Below are 20,392 nucleotides of genomic sequence, written 5' to 3'. Positions count from 1 at the left end.
GTGCAGCAGAGTTTAAAAAACACGAAGGGGGGCAAACCCCTCCACCACAAACAAAAAAATCCCAAACCAAGAATATTGCTTTCAGTGCAGTGTAGTCTTCAAAAGGTTAAGAGTACAAATATTTACGTTCCAGTGTATCCTTACCTACAAAGAATGTTTCACATTATAAAGTATGTCAAATACCTTTAATCCAATCGCAATACTGAAGTGTACCCTCTCAATTTGATACGGTGCCTGAAACCTAAGTGTTTATACAAGCAGTGTAACTTTCTGGAGAAACTAATGCACACAGTTGAAAATTCTCACCAAAAACCAAGGGCAAAGACTGTGAATTCAGCTGCTGGTCCTTAACCAACTTCAGTATCAAATACCAAAAAGTAACCAGCTACTTAACGAGGAGTGAACAGAGCCTCCTACACCAGCACCTTACCTTAAATCCCCTGGCCCCCTCCCTAATTCTACAGGCCACAGAGGCAAGCTGCAGACAACAACTTCTTAGGCAAATCTCTTCTTGATGGAACACGATCTTCCTGGATGTTGTTCATTTTGAGAATGTGCAAAAGTTAAATTTCTAGCAGAACCTCTCAAACCTAAAGAAAACTTCTGTGGCACTGCAGAGGGAAGTGGGCATGTTATTTTAGTTATTAAAAATATACTTATAAAGTTCACCTAGAATACTATTCTGCAGCATTGTGCTTTTAGAGTTACTAGCTGGGATTCCAAAGAACATTTGAAAAAGGCACCTACTACGCTTTCTTAATTAGCTGCCCATTTTAATAATTTTGGTACTATTTGTCACAGTACATCAGAAAACAGCAGCACAAAGCATTAGATGGACAAGAATTTTATATTTGTTCCCCTTTAAAAAGCAAACATTTTCAAAATGAAAGGCACTCACGACAGAAACTCTCTCTCCAGTTCATATATAGATGGCCGACAAGTTTTGCTCTTCATTCTACACAAAGGCACAGTACAGTCTCTGTTTTGACCTTCCACATCGATATCAAGTAATGAGGGCATGTGGCAGTTAGTTCTTTCCTCAGTATCTGGCAAGAAGTTAACATCTGGATCTACATTGCCCTCTAAATATTCAGAGTCTTTAGAGTTTGGCTTAATAATACGTGGAATAATCTGCCATGCATCAATTTTATTTCTTAGAGAAGAAGGTCGAGGCCTTGATATAATATTGACAGTGCTTTGCTTTTCAGTTGAAACACCACTGTGATTGCTTCTTTGTTGAACAGACGGAGAGTGCAGACTTCCAGTAACTGATAGAACTGGTAACGTAGAGACATCATCGGTTGAAGCAAATCCATTAGCTAAGGGAAAGGAAAGGCCAAACAAAAAAAGACAATTTAACTATCTGACTACTTGATTTCTTTGCCATTTGTAAAACTGGGTTGCCATAAATACTAGTGGGTTTTTTCCCAACCAGAAAAATGAAGAGGCTCTTACATTTGTGGGGAATCTTCTAAGAGAGGACCAGCAGTGCTCAAATAACATTTTTGCATCTACACTCTCTCTTAGAGGCCATAACAATTTATTTTACTGCTCCAAGAGAATTCTAGAGAGAAAGCACTAACTACCTAGAAACTGGATGAATGTTAATATTGGAATCTTTTTATCAACAGCTTAACTTAAGGATTCGTGAACTTGTGACATAACTTCTAGCTCAGCAACTACATAATGCATGCTCCTCACATGGTCTCAGTTTATTTCAGCCATGATGCTAATAATGTACGTTTCAAAAAAATCAAGTTCTCATCAACATGAAAAGACCAGGGAAGCCTATTTTTGCCATACCTGAGAAAAATAGATATTGCCTTAAAATAAACCATCTCTTCCCCCTTAAACCTCCCTACTCACATTTCTAACAGGACATTACTCCAAATGCTGGTAGTTTATTCAGGAGGGCCTACCAGCATACACTTATGGTGGCTCAGCTAACACATTAACAGTGTAACAAAAATCTTAGCAACTCATTAATGAATGATTAGTTCCCCTATACTTTCTGTTTCTCTACTTAAAAATTTCCTACATTTTAAGTTCTTAATCACCCACCTGTGGTCTGAAAATTGTTCCCATCGGATAAAGTTCGTCTGTGACCCAACATACTTGACTTTGTCGAGGAATCATTTGGCACATTTTGAGATTCTTGTTTCAGACCAAGATTAAAAGGCTGATTTTTCAATTGTGTAGAAACTGTCTTATGAGCCAGCTGCGACCTTTGTTCTCTCCTACTTTCAGAAGCTTCAGATGAAAAGTCATCAGTGGAACTACATGGACCACAATCACCAAGCACAGTGCTTACAAACGCATCTTCACTGTCAGACTGAAGTAGGCATTTTGTGGAAATGGAGGGCATAGAGAGAAGATTCACAGTATTTGCAGCTGGATTTAGGGATGGAATACTCATTTCCTCTTTCTTGGACTGCAGTCTTGTAGGGCTGGCACTCCTGCGAAATTTTGAAGCACGCTGAAATATTCCATCACGCTTCTTCTTCTCATCTTTAGGCAAGAGTTCATCTGGGCCCTGCGATTTGTTCAGCCTTCTGATATCTAAGCCCAGGGCAACAGATGCAAGGAGGACAGCACACCCATACAGCACTGAATCAGTCTTCTTTTTCTGCAGTGTCCTGCTCAGACTGTTTGTAGGTGTCATTTGAGGAGTACTATTTGTAGAACTAGCAGAGGTTCCTTCTTCAAAGCTCTCATGTTCTACTGTATTCTCTCCCTGATCATCTTTCCAAAGAGGTAGATTAATATAGGCCTGATTCGGCAACTTAATTGGCTTTGGTCTTTTACTGTCCAAACCTTCAGGGAGAAGTTTCTTATCAGTACAGACACCTATAAAACATTACAGTACACTTTAAGATTGCAGTTCGGCTATTTTGCTACTGCATGTCTGCATATGTACACCATTATTTCCTTTCACATGCACAAGTATTAATCTTGAGGTATACTGTATGCCCCCTTTAGATGCAGTCAGAAGCTCAGAGACTCGCATTGTAAGATTCAGAAACACATTCTAACTCTCAACCTCTTCAGGTTCTTTTGATAGTCTTTAAAATAACAGAAGTACCGCTCTGCTACAATTTCATCTTTTTGGTATCTCAAAAGCAAACTCTATTAGAAGCAACTTGCAGATCAATCTTCCTGACTATGTAAGTTAACTGTAAATAAATTATTCCACATCTGAAAGACATATCTTTATTTTAAGGGAGACATAATGTACCTCCCAACCTTCATGCACTCAACACAACTGAAGAGTAGATATTGTCTTTGCGTTTTCCTGTGATATTTGAGGATTTGCAACACTTTGGTAGTGCTTTTCAACTAACATGGAAAATATTTTCGTGTATGGATTACAGTGAAGTAATTTACTATGCAAACTGCCAGATAATATCTGGAACAGATTCTTTACAACTTTTTCAATTAAGCTGTGTTCCAAAATCCAGTGCATTATTAGAAATTTTTCCAATTAATACATTAGGCCATGGTAGTCCAGAGTAAAAAGTAAATTTGACATCTCATATGTAATGACAAATAAAATGGATGGTATAATTTGACTTACATGTGTTGTTTCACTATAAACTACTGAATGTTACAGAATAAACACAAAATCTTTGAAGTTCAAATATGTAAACTTGTATGTAGAGGTTTATTGTTAAGCTAATAAATCTATAAAACTACTATTTGTGAAGCCTTGATTTATACCTCTGCCAGTATATACGAAGATGAAAATGCCTTTTTCCTAGGGAGGAAAAACACCCGCAGCAATGTCCAAGCATTTTACCATTTCCTCTTCCAGCTGGCATAAATCTAGCTGCTGGTATGGAAACCACGTTATATGACAGGTTTTTTTCCTGACACTGGTAACTTTTTTTTTTTGCAGATAAGAGAATCTGTTGTATAGAAAGTGTGTGCAAATTTGAAAATTATTATGAATATTGTACAGTCATAGTACGTTATAGTAGTAGACATAAAAAGCAACATACAGCTATTATGTTCCTTATCCTAAGAGGATTAACTATGCTTTCCCTTGTGATCTATCTGCAAATAAACGTTGCCTAAAGAAATTTAAGATTTGAAATTTACAGATTTTTTTTTTTTCTTGAACATTTAGAAAATAAGTCTCATGTAAAAAACAGGAAACTAATATCTGGGAATACATAAGGGCATACAAGTTTTTAAACAACTAAGCATTTTTTTGAACAACTATGCAGAGCCCACTACCAATAAAAATCATTAATGATCACTTAAATATCAAGACAATCACTGATTTAGATATTTCTTTTTAGAAGAGGATAAAATGTGGTGACTGCAGACCTCATATACAGATCAGCCTGCAACAAGAGTTAAGAAAAAATATCTCTCTGTGGTACGGCTCACACATCATGTGTATTTCTTGGCTGCTAATGGTGGAAATGTAAAGATGTTAACACATTTTTTTATAGATAGGGTTTTTTTGCACAGAAAAATAATTTGTAGCACAAATACTCATCTAATAATCTGCATAATCCTTGAGGAATTAAAGCAATACAATTTATAACAGTGGAGGTAGACAATGCCATTACATGGCAACTTTCACTTTTTCAAAAATAGCTCTTACCTTGGTCCACAAATAGTGAAGCTAAGGGAACACCCTTCTGATTTTTCATTAGAAGTGTTGACCAAGGGTTGCTGCCATCTGAAAGGGGTCTTATTCTGAAATAACAATAGTTATTTTGATATTACAGAGTACACCAGGCTTATATACACTTTGACAGAAAATTACTAAAACACCTTTCGTTTTAAACTATAAACATATAGTACATAAAACTTGAAAACAGTAAAACTTTTCCAAGGCAAAAAAATTGTATGTAATAGCACAGAGTCATATGATTGTAAATTGATGCATGCCTTCTATCAGGTATTCCTTAGATGAAAATTTCAGGCCTAAAAAGAAAGCCAATTGAAAAAGGGCCTCGACTACCCATCAAAAAACTGAAGTTGGTTCAAAACCCGGGCAACAGTTTCACTGTGAATAAATTATTCACAAAGAAATTTTGTGAATATTGGAAATTAATTAAACATAGTGACTTTAAAACCTACAAAAATATCATAAAGCCATTTTCAATAGATGGTCTGGAATCAAGTACTGCCACAGGTAAATAAGCTCTACCAAGAAAAAAAAAGGTGCTATAAATAATTACATATACTGCAAGAAACAAGGAAAAGGATCTTGTTTCAGAAAAACTGCTCATCTCCAGTTTTGAGGAATCAGAAAAAATAATCTGAAAGCAAAGGTGTCCAACTGATTTTCAGAACCCTTTCACCCTGAGTTTGTCAGTGTAAATGATGTCGCTGGTGTGAGCTGTGCTTCAGATACACAAAGTCAGTCTTGCTGACTCATACTGGAAGCGCCTACTGGGGGCCATGCCTGTAGTTCCTCAAGTCAATGTGAGGAAGGGCAAGAAAGAGACAGGTCACAAATGTCTGGTGTGCATTAGTAGCTCAGCATCCCAGTATGTTCCAAGTCTCAAAAAACAGAGGTAAAGGGTAATAGATAGGAGCCAGTAAAACTTTAAGATAAGTAAGTGTATTATTCTCAAGGCTATGTGGGGGAGCTACTCATTATTAATGTAATTCCTAAATTAATTAAAAAGTAGGACCGAGTTTTAGCTTTAACTAGAGACTGCAGAACTTCTCTCACTCGCTATACCTATGTTAGTGATTCAGTTACCAAGAACACTTAGTATTATCAAACAAACAAAATGCAGTAGACATACTTGTCCTTACAATCTGCACGATCCTTTGTTTGAACTGAACTTGGTCCCCACGTACAACCTCTCTTTTTAAAACTTCTCTTCACATCTTCAAACTCTTCTTGGTGATAAGTTGTGCTCCTTCCCCAAGTTCTGTTGCTTTCATCTGAAGTTACTAGAGATTGGATTTAAAAACATAAACAAAAAAAACCCCACAAGTAAATAATATTTCTAAACCCAAAATATTTTGACAGAGGAGAATATTTTCTCCACTGCAAAACCATTTTGACACAGACACACAACGAGCAGTAGACAAAATATTTTTTCTTTTACAAAAACAGGCACGCAAACTACACCAGTCCAAAAAGATGAGCAAGCAAGAAAAATAATTCATGAGCTGACAAGAGACCCAAATTAAAGATAAAGCAGCAAAAAACAAAAAATCATATTGTTCATGCTTCCTTTAACTGAGAACCTTATATTTAGATAATTCAGACAAGTGAGCTAGACTGAGCACTTAAATTCCAATGAAGAAAATGTATGTTGTGAAACAATTGCTATCAAATGAAATACAATATTCCAATTGTGACAATGATTAATATTTTCTTTCTCACTACACCAAAACAAATTATACTTTTAAAGTGCCTAACCTTCATTAAATGCTTAGTCTGTCACTGTCTCAACTGTTACATTAAACAGAACCAGCACCTTTGAAACATAATGAAATCTTGCCTTTTTTCATAACCCCACTGGGAAGTTCATATTCACTTGTGATATCTACATCTTGCTGGTACACATATACACTGTTTCTTCGGCCATTAGCTGTGTGTGTATCTGTTTTGGGAATCACTGAGGAAAAATTAAGAGAATGTAGTAGAGATCTTAGTCAAGTTGATTTCAGAAATTGAACTGTTTCCCTTTTTATATTTTTATCTTTGGGTCATAAAGCCCAGATCTATAAAGGCACTAAGCATCTTTTGATAGTGGGTTTTTACTGTATGGTTTAGAGGATCCTCTTTCTATGACCAGGCTCAAGCAAGTAGATTTTCATATGTAACTAACTGGAAAAGCAGCTTGCTATCAAGGTAGCATGCTTACAGCTATGATGGAGAGACCTTAAAGAAAAAACAACGCAGCCAGTTATAACAGCATGATAAACGAGGTGGCATTTTCACACCCGTGGCTCTTCCGCTCCCATACTGCACAGGAGTACGGTACTTCTCCTCCTGCCTCACCACACACCTTCTCCCCGGCACAGCTTTCTCTCTAGTATGGCACTCTGCCTGCCGCCTTTACACGCACATTTTCAACCACATGCCAGGACCTATGGAATATATATCTTACTGGTTTTCCGCCTCCCTTTAAAACAATGTTCAAAATCAGCAGAATTTGTTCTAATAACAAGATTTACAAATAACTAGATTTTTGTTTTAACTTAAAAAACTTTTAGATTTGGAAGCTAGACTCGCTCATGACAAAGCAATCAAGTAACCAATTTTTAGATATGCCTGTTCAAATCGCCAGTATTTGAGCAAGTCTTATTGAAACAAAGGCACTTTGAAGTTAAATCAAGATAAAACATTATTGTGGGAAAGAGAATTTATTTTGCACAGGTGCGGATGGGCGTGGAAGCTAAATTGTTTCAGCTAGATACTCCTGAGATATCTGATAAGCTGTTAGCTTAAGCCTAGGGATCCAAACTCTGAAACAGAAGTGTACTACTTAAAGGAGAGCCTTTATGTTGTCCTGTATGTTCTCGTCCTACAAATACAAATGCCTGCTCAAACAAAATAAAAAGAAAAGAAAACTCCCTAGCAGCACTTAGCACATACGCAAGGAGTGGCACTGCTCTAGCTTATGTAAGGCTATGCATTTAAAAAAAAACCCCAACCCTCAAGTTTTCAGAATAATGCCAATACCCGACAATTGCTTCATTTCCAAGCACTTCCATACAGAGCAGGAAGAATCAAAGATAAACAAGACTGTCTCATTTTATATGCAATTATGACATTTTACTAAGAAAAACCTTTCTTACCTTTCTGCAGTAAAAAAAAAAGCAACCAACCATAAAAACCCACCACTCAGTTTGAGGTCAGAAAATCTTTATCACCACAGATACTGTATCAGGTAACCTCTGAAAAAGACTTTACGTAATTTTCCTTCCATCTCAAATTTTCATTAAGAAAAGCAAGACAGGGTTTGTCCACCTCTCTCCTTTATCCATAAGATACAGGTAGTAATGGTGTTCACCCAGGAAACTGTATCAGTTACAGTTCAAACAAATAATAAAGTTACTGCCAGAAAAGATACCAGTTCTCCTTTAGACATTAATAATGAAAAGGATTTCGTAAGGCAGAGGTATTCCAAAGGAGATGAGAGATCTGGTTTTTATCCAAACTTTAAATAAAGTTTCAGGCTGGTTTAAAATAAAAATAAAACCAAAATCTCTATACTAGCTACAGAATGGTAAGCAGAAAAAGAAATCCCCATGCATTTTGATTTCCCCTACTCCTTATTTACATCTGATACAGCCAGAGTGTGAAGTAATTTCCTTCAGAGTTGACTACCCTTGCAAAAGAAGATAGTCACCGTCCATAAGCAACAAGCTGGAACAGGTTCCATTGATTTCATACAGAGAGAGAGGCTTAAGGCATTCCACACTGAATATGGATAATTGGACAATCTACTTTGCATAATAGATCAGACAGTCCGAATGCAAGCAGTGAATCCTCTAGGAAATGTTTTCTAACTCTACACATCATTCCCAAACATAAATGTGGGCTTCACTGCAACCGTATGATCCGTTTTCTTCCATATTCATGGTACCTCCACTACAACTTCCCTTCTGCCATCAGTATACATGGAATAATGTAGACTACAAGCATACCCACAATTTTATTTTTGTTTCTTTCTCTTGTTTTCAAAAAACTAAAGCAAGCTTCTTTATTTTCTCTGTTTTCTCCTGGGTTTGTGCTGCTTAAAGCTTGCTTCTGTTTTGTTATAAGCTGAGTTGCTGTCTGATTCTTTAACCTTTCCTTTTTACATGACTCCCTTATTCTCTGAATATTTTTTTTATTGACAGTCCATAACTTATTTCCTTTATCAACTCCAATACCAAATAAAAACTTGTTTTCCATCTTACATGGGTTCTAAATGTGATGCTCTGCCTTTTGCCATTATAAATTTTGAATCTTCATTGTTTTATCCCAGTCAGTTTACAAATGAGTTCCTGAAGTTACTAAGGAAAGATATGATTTAAAGCATTCATAATCATGTTGAATTACTGAAAATCAGTCAGCATTTTAGCAAGATTAGCCCTCCCATCAAAGAACAAGTTGCAAATGTTAGAATGAGTTAAGAGACCTGGAAATCTGTCAGAAATCTGATGCTACTACCAGTGTTTCAGTGAGTATATGGGACAAACAGTCTCTATTGACCAAATGGTGGAGACTTACACTGTATAGCTCGAAGACGAGGAATTATTGTGGGACTACTTGATGGACTAGAGCTGTTACTGTTTAAACTCCTCCTCTTATCCAGATTGGGGGAGGCCTGCACTGTTATTTTGTGCTGGAAATCTGTAAAACAAATCAGTTTTAATGTTCTAATTAAAAACTCTTCAGGACATTATACTTCTGTACTTAAAACAATTAAAACTATATAATGAATTAGACTTGACAGAGAGATGTACATATTAAAAACACTGACAAACTTATTATCTAAATTGTTACATTAAGAGCTAGAGTCAAACAGGCAGAATTTCACACCTTCACAGACACCATATGATAGGTTTGCAGTAACATCAACAAAAGCAGGTATATCCAAGTGGACCCAACAGAGACACATTCACATCACAAGCTGTTGGTTGTCACAGAGGGAAAGAAAAAAATCTCAGTATTTCATCTCAAATCAATCAATATTCACGGCAATCAGATTTGCCTTATGTTTTTAAAATGTAATTCATATGCAATGTAAAAAGCAGCATTAACAAAGAAGTCACATTTATCAACATGTCAGAAAAACAGGACACCAAACGACAGAATTACAAATATTTATAGTAATGTAGTAAAAAAATAACAACAACAAATATTGGCAAGTAGTAAAAAAATTTATGAAATAAAATTTGATGACATGCCCCTCTCTAATCCCCATCATGAGTGCAATTAGATTGTATGCTCGTTTTATAACAGAAGTGTCTCAAGGACAAATTCATCTGGAGGATTCTGGACAACAAAGAGCTAAGTGGTATTCTGAATAAAACTTATCACTTTTTCAAGTTAAATATGAGCAGAACTGGAAACAAAGGACCAATTACTTAGTTTAAGCTTGTGATCCAGCATAAACCAATTTAACATGCTTGTCTTGGAGGCTGTAGTGTGATTTTTATTTTATTTGCTGTTATTATTTTTAAAGTAAGGAAAAACAAGCTTATTTCACTAGTGCTGAAATAGTAACTCTAAATATTATTGCCCTCTGTCTCTTTCCAACTACCAGACAGCTATCATTTGATCAGACCTGTATTAGCACGGTGTTAAGCTCTTACTGCATTAGTAATAAACTGACTGACTTGACCTGGAAGACACTGAAAGGAAGCCCATCGACACCAGAACACTGGGTATCTCTACCGAAGGCTTCTCAACCATTGGCATAACCTTGAATTTCCGTAGTGCCATCTCGTGGCAACATTAAAAAAGCACCACTAAGCCTGTCCCTAACACTAAAAAAACCCTGACTCTCTACAAACACACCTGCTTTGCAAAGGGGCCATTTTAACGTGTTCATGGGTGAATTAAATGCTTGAACATTCAAATTATACCATATCTGTATTCTGAAATAATATCTTCTGTTGCTATTGCAGTGTTTTCTTGCAAGAAGCAAGACATTAAAGATTGTAACTGCTGTGTTGTATTTGTGACACCAAGAAGCACGCAATATGGATCTACTGCACTTGTACCTCCAGCCTTTACAAGCTGCTGTTTTTCTGCAAGGTATTTGCAAGTTTAGGGCAAACAGCGCTAATATTTGATCATGTTAGAAGGTTTTGGGATGTGATAAAAAGGTACTTTTTAATCTGCACAAAAAGAACGATAGCAAAAATCTGAACTTCGAATCAGTCTTAAATTGTGTGGCTCCCATGCTAGTAACCTTTCACTCCAGATAAATGGACTTCTAACTGAAGATTCTTCCAGCTGAAATGAGGACTACTTCATAAGAAAATGATATGTGAAAGTTGTTTCCTTAGGAACAGAAAAACCAAAAGGGGGCTATACAATTCTTACCATACCCTTTCACACTATTAGGGTAGAAGGACCCGGCAATGAATTAAAATGGAAGCCAATACTGAAAACATTAACCACGGAACTGAAGCCTGCATATTTGATCATTACAAACCTGAAGGTAAACTAATTCTGTGTCCATCTTTAAGTTTTAACCGGCTTCTTTTAAATTTGCCCTTCCTCTTCTTTACATTGGGTTTCTCTTGATTTAACTGGAATATCATGATATTCAGCTCACGCTCCAGTACATCGATCTCACGCTCCACTAACTGTTGCTCACGGCGCTTAAGTAATTCTTCTTGGGATTTTTGCTGAAGAGCTGCCCTTGTCAACTCCTCCTCTCGTGATCGAAGCTCCTGAAGATAAAATTCACACAAGTGAAATGAAGTAATAATGTGAAAGTTGTATTAAAGAATATATAGAGTGCACTGTAGGCTGTTTCCTGATCTATTTTCATGATGCACTATATACATGTAACATGACCATACGACCTTCCGACAGTCCTCCATTCTGCATAAGCCAAGATTCTGTATCCAGATGCAATCAAGCATGTTCTTTTAGCCATTTAACTTGAGCCACTTAAGGCAGGTAAGCACTGGCAATGGGGACAAAACATCCAATCAAAGATTATCAGCTTACAGCCTAGCAGAAAACGTGCTCCAAGTACTTCACATCAGAGGCTCTTTCAGAGAATGGGGGCTGCTCATAGTTCACAGCTCCTACGCACTAACATAAAGCCAACAACCTGACAAATACACAAATGAATGCCTTTATCTTAAATTTTCTAATCTCTCCTGTTTTTCAGCCATATATTAAGTAGCACTTTTCTATCTGGGAAAGCAATCAGTATTACACCAGATGAGGATTAGTGTAATAGGATAAACTAAGTAATAAGACAGAAGACAGCTGTTTCTTAATTAAAATCTAGCAGATATCTGTACATCAAACAGCTACTAACCACTGAATTGCACCACATAGACTCTGCAACCATCCATCCCAAAGAATAGCTCTTCTTATTCCTTTAGTCTTTTTTATTTTGGAGAAGGAAAAGCTTTAGTGAGGAAACTAGTTAATTTTTAAGGGTAAATGAATCCCCAAGACTAAACGTAACATTGTCTTAATCCTCAACTTCCAAAATCTGTTAAAATATATCTGAAATTTAACTAGACCTTGCTTCATAGTATAGGGCGTATTATACCTGAAACAGACTTACCCAGAAGGGTTGTAGTCAGTACTGCTAATAAAAGAGACTACAGGAAAAGGAGAAGCTACAATGTGACTGATATTGTATGTTTCTCACTATATAATTTTTTCAGTTTTACATACGATTGTGTAAATTCTACATAGATAAAAATGGAAATTCAATTCAAAATAGAACCAGCATTTGAAATTAAACTATCCTAAAAGTCCTGGATATATAAGAATCTAATTCTTATTTTTGTCACTGCACAATCTTGTAATAGTTTTGGGGTTTTTTTAAGAGCAGATTGCCTATTTCTGCTTATCAGTATCCAGCAATGTTGTATGCCAGCACAATTCCTTATCATGTACAGTGAAAGCAAAAAACAGTAGTAAAGATGTATTAGGAGACACTGCTGAATATCCATCTCTTGTTGTCCTCAAATCCAGGTTCCACAGAGCTCAGTAACAAAAATTGTGGGCCTGTACTGAAAAGGTAGACAGTCTAGAAAAAGTAATAGTGCTTCCTCACTGAGAGATTAAGTATTTACTCTTTTCCAAATAAACTAATTAAAAACAGACTTACTGCAATTAGTTATGCAATGTTTCTACACCACTCTACAATTAAAACACCCATTGTAAGGAAGCTAGGAAAGGATTCTATATTTAAGGTGCTCAAGAACGTTTGTCAAAAGAAGATTGTGATCTCTTGGAGTGGGCGTCACCATCACTCATTTACACCAAGCCCTTGAGGAAATTCCTCCAGCTACATTCCTCTTTTACAGGGCATGAGATGCCATGCAGGGGGGGTTGTTTATTATTATTGTTATTATTGTATAAATACTTCATAGACATTACTTTCTCCCTAGTACCTGACAGTAAAATTGATAATGTGCCAGATTAGATAAACCCGTACATATGAAAACCTTGTCTAAGTCAAAGTTACATGCTTTCATTCTTAAACAAGTTTACCTAATTAGGGCAGATGCCTTTGGAGATGCGTTTACTTTGGCATATGAGAAGTAAATTTCATTTTATCTTTTCCCCTCTCTAACTAAGCTTAACTCACTTTTACACCAAAAACATAACTCTTCTTCCAAAGCTTTGCGCTGATTTACTTAATCCTAAACTTGATTTAATTATATTTTTCCTCAGTAGGAAATCTCATACTGGACTAATGCCTCCAGAAAATAAAAAATAAAAAAACAAACCAAAAACTTGAATGGCAACGCCTGTTGCAATTGCTCCCAGAGTAAAAAGTGGAAAATGGTTGGTTGAGCAGTTGCTGGAGGGGCAGAAAAGAAAGTTATGCAAGCTGTGCCAAGTAAATGCAGTGGCTGGTGACCATATGACAAGAAAAGAAGGAAAATCTCTACTCTCTGTAGAGGAACTATAACCCATCTGAAAAGGAAGAGATGTGACAGCTACAGAGGCACACAGCCCAGCTCCAGCAACCTGTAGGCGCACTGCAGGCAGGGCAGACACTTCACAGACAATACTTATCCAGTATTGTGAACTGAAATGGAAGACGGAAAAGCAGAGGGTGGGAGAAAATAAGATAAGAAGTACATAAGATTATTATTGATGATACTGCAATCTTAGTGGTGATCAATAAATTCTGATACCACATATGCTCTGTAATGTCACACCAATCCCTTGCCAATAGTCCACAAACAGCCATTTGTGACACTTGAGGAGTGAGAGACAAAGGCTACTGACAGTGACTTGCAAGGTGAGAATGTAGTTTTTGATTTTGTCAAAGTTAAGTGACTATGTCCTTTATAAAGATTTCCTCACGAGCCAGTGCATCTCCATTCTCTTCTTCCTCATCTATTACCACTTCATGGAAAAATAACAACAAATATATACTGGACAATAATTATACTGCAAGAAAGACCTGCAAAGAAGGAATCTGTTTCTACTGGAAGCGCTTCTAACAGGGACCCAAGAGGACACCTGGCCTATTACAACTCTTACCTTTATCAAGTTTCTAAAGGAAAACATAAATGTCAGGGTGATTAAAAACTAGTTGAAGGAACTAAAAGAGAGGTCAAAGAGTATTAACAGTGAGCACTCATTTAGCACAAACATACCATGATATGAGAATATGGAAAGAAGATCAGTGACAAGAATCTGGATAATAAACAAGAGAAACTGGATTTTCTTATTCATGAGTACAAGTTTGACCTAATTGATCTTATTAATATTTGGCAAGAAGATTTCCAAAACTGCAATACTGAAAGAGATCAATATTATCAGCCAGTTCAGGGAGAAGTGAGATAAAAACACTATTCCACTTTTGGAAAAGAAGCCACATGATACAGTCACATAACAGGATGAAAAACTTTCATTCACACAGCTCAGGAGAATTTTCAGCAGCAGCTGAAAATTTGCAGTGTTTATAAAGTTTAGCTAAGGGGTAAATAAACTCTGGTTTGTTTGTTCAGTGATGTATTCAAATATCCAGGAAAAAAATAACACATTTTAAAAAGAGCTTACATGCCAAATTTACAGATCTATAACCTGTTTTCTTTGGGGAGACAGGTATGGATATGTTCCTTTTCCACTGCCTGTACTTCTTGAATGAGCCATTTATATGATAACCCTCACTTACTACAATAACATTATGCTTCCTGTCAAACTTAACATTTCACTTCAACTGAAAAACCTCCAGTTATAGTTTCAGCATACACAACTGTTTATTGGGGGTTTTTTTTTAAGGAAGAAAGGGGAAAAGCAACATTGTCTGAAAGTTGAGAAAACCAGTATTCAAACCTTTTTTCTAAAGTACGTTTGCTGCAAGACAGTTAGAGGGTTATCTTAAAATACTGTCCAGAAACTTGTTAATGGAATTTAAGAATAGTACATCCATCAACAAGAACAGGCAAATTAAATTAATAATGTCTTAATGGGAGAGTAAATAATCTCTTCCAAGCAGTTTATCATCTCAAGTGTATCTCCACTACTAAATCAGGTTTTCAGTCTTATAAGCCACAATTCAAAAGTTCAAAACTGCTCTATTACATGAACACACATACACATGTAACCTTCCTTCACTGCCACGCAATTGGAAAAATCAACTTACTTTTTCCTTGGTCCTCAATTCATTGAATATCTGCTGAATTTCCAATTTCCAGTCATCTTGCATGGAATGGAAAGACTCTTGAGGCATTTCAGTCATAACTGCCCCTTCGATGGCAGTAAGCTGTTCAAGAATTAAGGCAAACGATGGTCGGATATGAGGGTCCTGCTCCCAGCATTCTAGAATTTATCAAAATCCCATCAGTTTATAATAGTACATAGAACTTTTTGAAGAACTGCATGAATTTCAAGTTACTTACTACTGTACTTAAAGTTCTAATGTGTTCCCTTTACCTGCAAGGCTTCCCGAGTTCCTTTGCCATTTACAGAAGTGACACCTACCTATCTGTACTCAGAGGACTGTTTTAAACTAATACTCAATTTTTTTTCATCTCTATCTTTAGGAGCTGAAATAGCAAAGCTAACAGTACTGCACAGAAGGGACACATATAAAAGGTAACGAAATTCCTGAAACACAAGGCAATAGCCATTACAAGCAATGTATATTTCTCTTTTAAGTATTTCCAAACCATTTTTGATACTCAGGAAGAAACAAGGAGGGGAAACCGGCGTTTGCAATTCTTCCCCTTGGGATTTTAATCTTGATCTTTTATTGATCTGTAGTGTATAATGCAGTTTATGAAAATCAAAGCAATTTGAATATAAAAGGAAATCAGTAAAACCAGAGCAAAAAATGTACTCTGTCAGTACTGAAGAACTTATGTGGTGCAGTGATACCATATGACTGTTCAACTGTCTGTAATACCAGCAGTGTGCTGTGTAAAGAAAAACAAAATACTTTGTACACCGGACATTATCAAATGGGGTGTTTATTTTGCAACCCCATGACTATTACAGGCAAGGATACATACACCCAAACCACGACTATTTAAATACAAAGGAAGAAACAAAATAGATACCTTTCATTAGTTTTGCAAATGGTTCAGGGCAGGTGGATGGAATGGGCAAAGTAAGCTTATTGACAGCAACTCCATAAGCCACAGCAAGGCCATCAATGCCACGGTAAGGAACTTCTCCTGTAAGCAGTTCCCACAGCAACACTCCATAACTACAAAAGGTAATTTTTTTAACAGTTATTCTTTGCATACTGACACATTGTCTACTCAAGAACAAACAAGTATCTGTCCAACCATGTACTGAAATTCATGAGGATTTTCCATGTCAAAGGTGAATGCCTTTAAGAGTCAGCTCAACTTTAGTCATCTTGCACCTTTCCACTAATAGCGATTAACCAAATTGGATGTGACTCTGACTGGCTCGCACTCCTATTCAAAATGTAGCCTGAAGTCAATCTTATAGAAATGTAAATCTCACTTAAAATCAGAAGTCTGAATGACAGGAACACAAGCAACCTTCTCTCCCCCAAAAAACAACCAAACAAAACAAAAAAAAAGAAAACAGCACCAGAAAAGCCTCAGCTTTGTTTGGAAGTTTGCATTTCTAATCCCCTGTGTGCTTTATAAAGGCCTGTTAACTTTTCACTTCCCATAGAAGATGCAAGAGGATTGAGAAACGATTACACACACAACTAATTTCTCCATACTAGAAAAAAAAGCAACCTCAACACCAAAAAGCCCCACTAAACAAACAACATTGTCTCCAGTGAACAGTGGTGGCATGAAGAGATCTTTTCTCAGCATCAGGTACAGAAATCAAGAATCACAGGAATTCCTATTGCACCAATGTTAATCATAAGAATTTCTGCTATGCTCTCCAGTCTAGAAGAAGAGCTGGGTGTTGCTTTTACCTTCTGTGTGCCCAACGCTTGGCTTGCTCAAATGATCCAAGCCCCTACAAAGGGCTGGGACAGAACACCCATTGCTGTTGGTCTAGAGTTCCTATTCCACCACCACTGAAATGGAGAGTTTTCACAGTCATTTTTGTAGAAGCAGGAATTTTAGAATGTAAGCCTAAAGTGGACTTTATGACTGTGTTTGGTTCCTCCCGCCATCTCTTCCTGCCAGGGAACCACTATCCATAGAACAAGGACACAAAGGACAACCTATTGTTGCTTTTGAATAGTAAAGTGAGCAGGCAAAGGTAAATAAACAGAATACAAAGTATTGCTCTTGCCCTTTCTCTCCAGGTGTGTGAAGAAACTGCCTACAAGTTTTGCAGAACTGGACTGAACTCTCCTACATGAGGAGAAATGCCCACAGCACTGGGAAGGTAAGGGCTATGCACCTCTTCCCTTACTATGTACCCCTTCGTACTAGAAACACCACCTCAACTACAGCAGATGTGACAGGGAGAACACCACACGCTATTGAAGTTTTTCTATCACTCTCTCCTTAATGAGAAAAAGTCATTCAGCATTATACAAGACCTCACAACATCACTTTAATAAATAATAAGACAGTAAACTATGCAGTAAGAACATGAATGTCAGCAGTGTTTTGTTTATCTAAGAAGTTTTGCCTATCATAAAATCTTAGAAAGCTAATGAATTTGTAGTGCTAACAGTTAATCAAAAGCTGAGGAATATGGTCTACTCCTAAAAAAAAAGAGAAAATAGAATTAAAGAAAAAATAAAGTCTTGTGCTTCTTAATAATTTCCTCCCAATTTTTTCCAGTCTAATCTCTGCACTTACTTGTATACTCAAGGGTAAAATAATGAATTCCAGTTTTGTTTTAAACCAGTGGTACTTCTGACAAGAATGAGTACAACACTTCCTGCAGCACATACACTTAATGTGTGATCGAGGAATCCTACTGAACTCTCATCTGTGTGCTTAGAGAAAGTGTAAAAATAATGTCATGCTCTTTCAGCGAGGGTAGATTGTTCTTAACTCAAGGAATTCCCTTGCTCAGACTAGTCTATGCATATTTTAGCATGAACTCTGAAGTTAAGCAGAACATTAATTTAACTAAAAAGAAGTGATCTTTCATAAAAGTTGTGTCATGCTACTAGCTTCAGTTGCATTTACAACTCAAGCCCTTAAACCTAAGTAGCTTTCAACAGTGCCAAGAAGGTGGCTGTAAAATTTTAAACAGACCAACACAGTAATAGCCTGAAAGTGTCTCTTTTAATGAAAGCAGTCTTAGTATCACATATCAAGAGCCAGCGCTGTGGGGGGAAACCTGTGGGGAGGAACCCTAAAGACATTCTAGACCTGCCATGCTGGAGTTTTTGGGAGGTACTAATCTATCATTATCTAAAACAACTACTTATTAACTCTCTTAGCTACAGGAGTAGCTACTTTGTGCATTAAATTTCACCAGCCCACATACAGTTGTCCTACATATACAGTCAGAGCTTCTAAGAAATAGCTTTTTTTAAAAGAGCAAAAGCCATCTTCTTTTCCATCTTCATCAAAAGGCAAAAAATACAGGCATATAGATCATACAATGATCTATAAATTTTTTTAAACCACGAAAACTAGTACACTTTCAAGATGATGTCATTTTAAGTATTTCGATTATTAAAAATTATTGTCCTGTCCTCAAATGTGATTTAAGCCTTACTAGATCTTATTGCAGCAATAACTTGCTGTTTTTACATATTTTTAAAATTGATCAAAATGAAGATATTTAAAGTTCTCAAAGTTTATTTTACTCTACAATTCATCTTCTGAAGCAGAAGTTACTAAGCATGGCTACGTGAATCACTTCAAAATTATATGAACATGTCAGGCAAAAGCAGCTGCTAATTCTGCTGTACAGTAAGTGTTTCCCAGCTCTGTCAAGAGCTTGTGCACTAGAGGCACGCGTTACTGTAAAGACCACTGCTGAAGCTCATCATCATCAGCACTTGGAAATCTGGGCGTATTTGCACTTTCAGACTCCAAACACAAAACCAAGACTGATATACCGCGAAGAAATGTGTGATGATCAATGGAAGCGTAGGGCTGAAAGAGTAGAATTCTCTTTCAAATTCTCAGAATTTGGAAGCATATGCCAAAGAGTAATAAATGCAGTAGTTATAACCCTGGTTTGGGAAGCAGAAGGATACATGCAGGGCCTGGAAAGCACCAGTTCTGCTATCTAGCATGACACCCAGGAACACGCAGCCTGGAAGGCTCTGCACAAAAATACTCCCACTTTTCTGAGCACTGGCTGATTCTGGAAGACTAGCTGCAAGCGTGAGTACTTGAGCAGCCTCAACTGCACCCCCTCCCCCTTTTTTTATTAAAAAAAACCACCTGCAGACTTTTTTTGGAGACTCAGTACTCTGTATGTGTAACTAAAATTTAGAATTTTCCTGAAATATATGGTGTTCTTGTCTTAGAGACCTATACTCAAATTTGTAAACTAAATGCTTTTTAAAACAAAAACCACTCCTATAACCAGGGTATTCGTTATTTGCTTTTCTTTTAAGGAAAGAGAAAAGATAAGCAACAGAATAGATCAAGGTGCAGTAAGCAGAAAATCTTTAGAAGCCAAGAAGGTCTAAACTATATACTGTACAACACAGCCCTTCTACTTAAAAACCTCTCCTGTTAGACGTCCATCATTGAGCTAAATACTTACATTTTTACAAGAGAGGCGTGCAGGAGAGAAGGCGAAGAAGAGAAATACTGTAGGTTCCAAAAATGTAAACTAATGTTGCAGCAGAATATAAAATAATTGCACCAAAGCATACCCCCTCAGATACCTAAAATCACAGCAACAAGACTGGACAGGACCTGTAATTAAGCATGGAATACAGCTGATTAGGGAAACGCCTACACCCAACCTCCACCCCGCAAAAGAAAAAAATGTAAAGAAAAAAGGATGAAAGAATGGAAAAAAAGAATGAAGCCAAGGATGTTTCTCATCTGGGCATCAACTCAGTCTGATGTAAACAAAATGCTGAAAATCAGTTCCAGGCACAAGAAAAATGGGTGTCACAAAACAGCAGTGCAGATACAGAATCATCCTGAGAATACCAAAAGTATTACTTCATGCTGTAGAATATCAGGCATCTAAGCAAAATAGGACCTTATTTAAGAATGATACAACACAGAACATGCATAAGAAGGCATGAAAAAACAGATTAAAGTCCTCCCCTCCTTCCCCAAATAGCTACCTTAGATCCTTCAGCAAGAAAACGTTTCAAAAAGAAAGGAAATGTAGACTTTTCAGGGTGAGGCACAGCAGCTTTTAGAG

At 36.8% G+C, this 20,392-nt stretch overlaps 1 protein-coding gene across 1 annotated transcript in view; it reads right to left on the bottom strand.

Annotated features, from left to right (window-relative positions):
* Nucleotides 1-894: 894 nt before the first annotated feature.
* MAP3K21 (mitogen-activated protein kinase kinase kinase 21) overlaps nt 895-20,392 on the bottom strand; it is a 39,618-nt gene continuing 20,120 nt past the window's right edge. Inside the window, exons 3-11 of the mRNA XM_074168489.1 lie at nt 16,204-16,352; nt 15,288-15,463; nt 11,139-11,379; nt 9,203-9,325; nt 6,480-6,596; nt 5,772-5,922; nt 4,613-4,707; nt 2,062-2,847; nt 895-1,319 (exon numbers count right to left, since the gene is read on the bottom strand). Coding sequence (XP_074024590.1) covers nt 895-1,319; nt 2,062-2,847; nt 4,613-4,707; nt 5,772-5,922; nt 6,480-6,596; nt 9,203-9,325; nt 11,139-11,379; nt 15,288-15,463; nt 16,204-16,352 — 2,263 coding nt within the window. The remainder of the gene's footprint in view (nt 1,320-2,061; nt 2,848-4,612; nt 4,708-5,771; nt 5,923-6,479; nt 6,597-9,202; nt 9,326-11,138; nt 11,380-15,287; nt 15,464-16,203; nt 16,353-20,392) is intronic.

This window comes from Numenius arquata, chromosome 2 (assembly GCF_964106895.1).
Source record: "Numenius arquata chromosome 2, bNumArq3.hap1.1, whole genome shotgun sequence".
Taxonomy (NCBI): Eukaryota; Metazoa; Chordata; class Aves; order Charadriiformes; family Scolopacidae; genus Numenius; species Numenius arquata.
The sequence above is the reverse complement of the archived record's forward strand: the minus strand, read 5'-3'. Positions and strand labels throughout refer to the sequence as shown.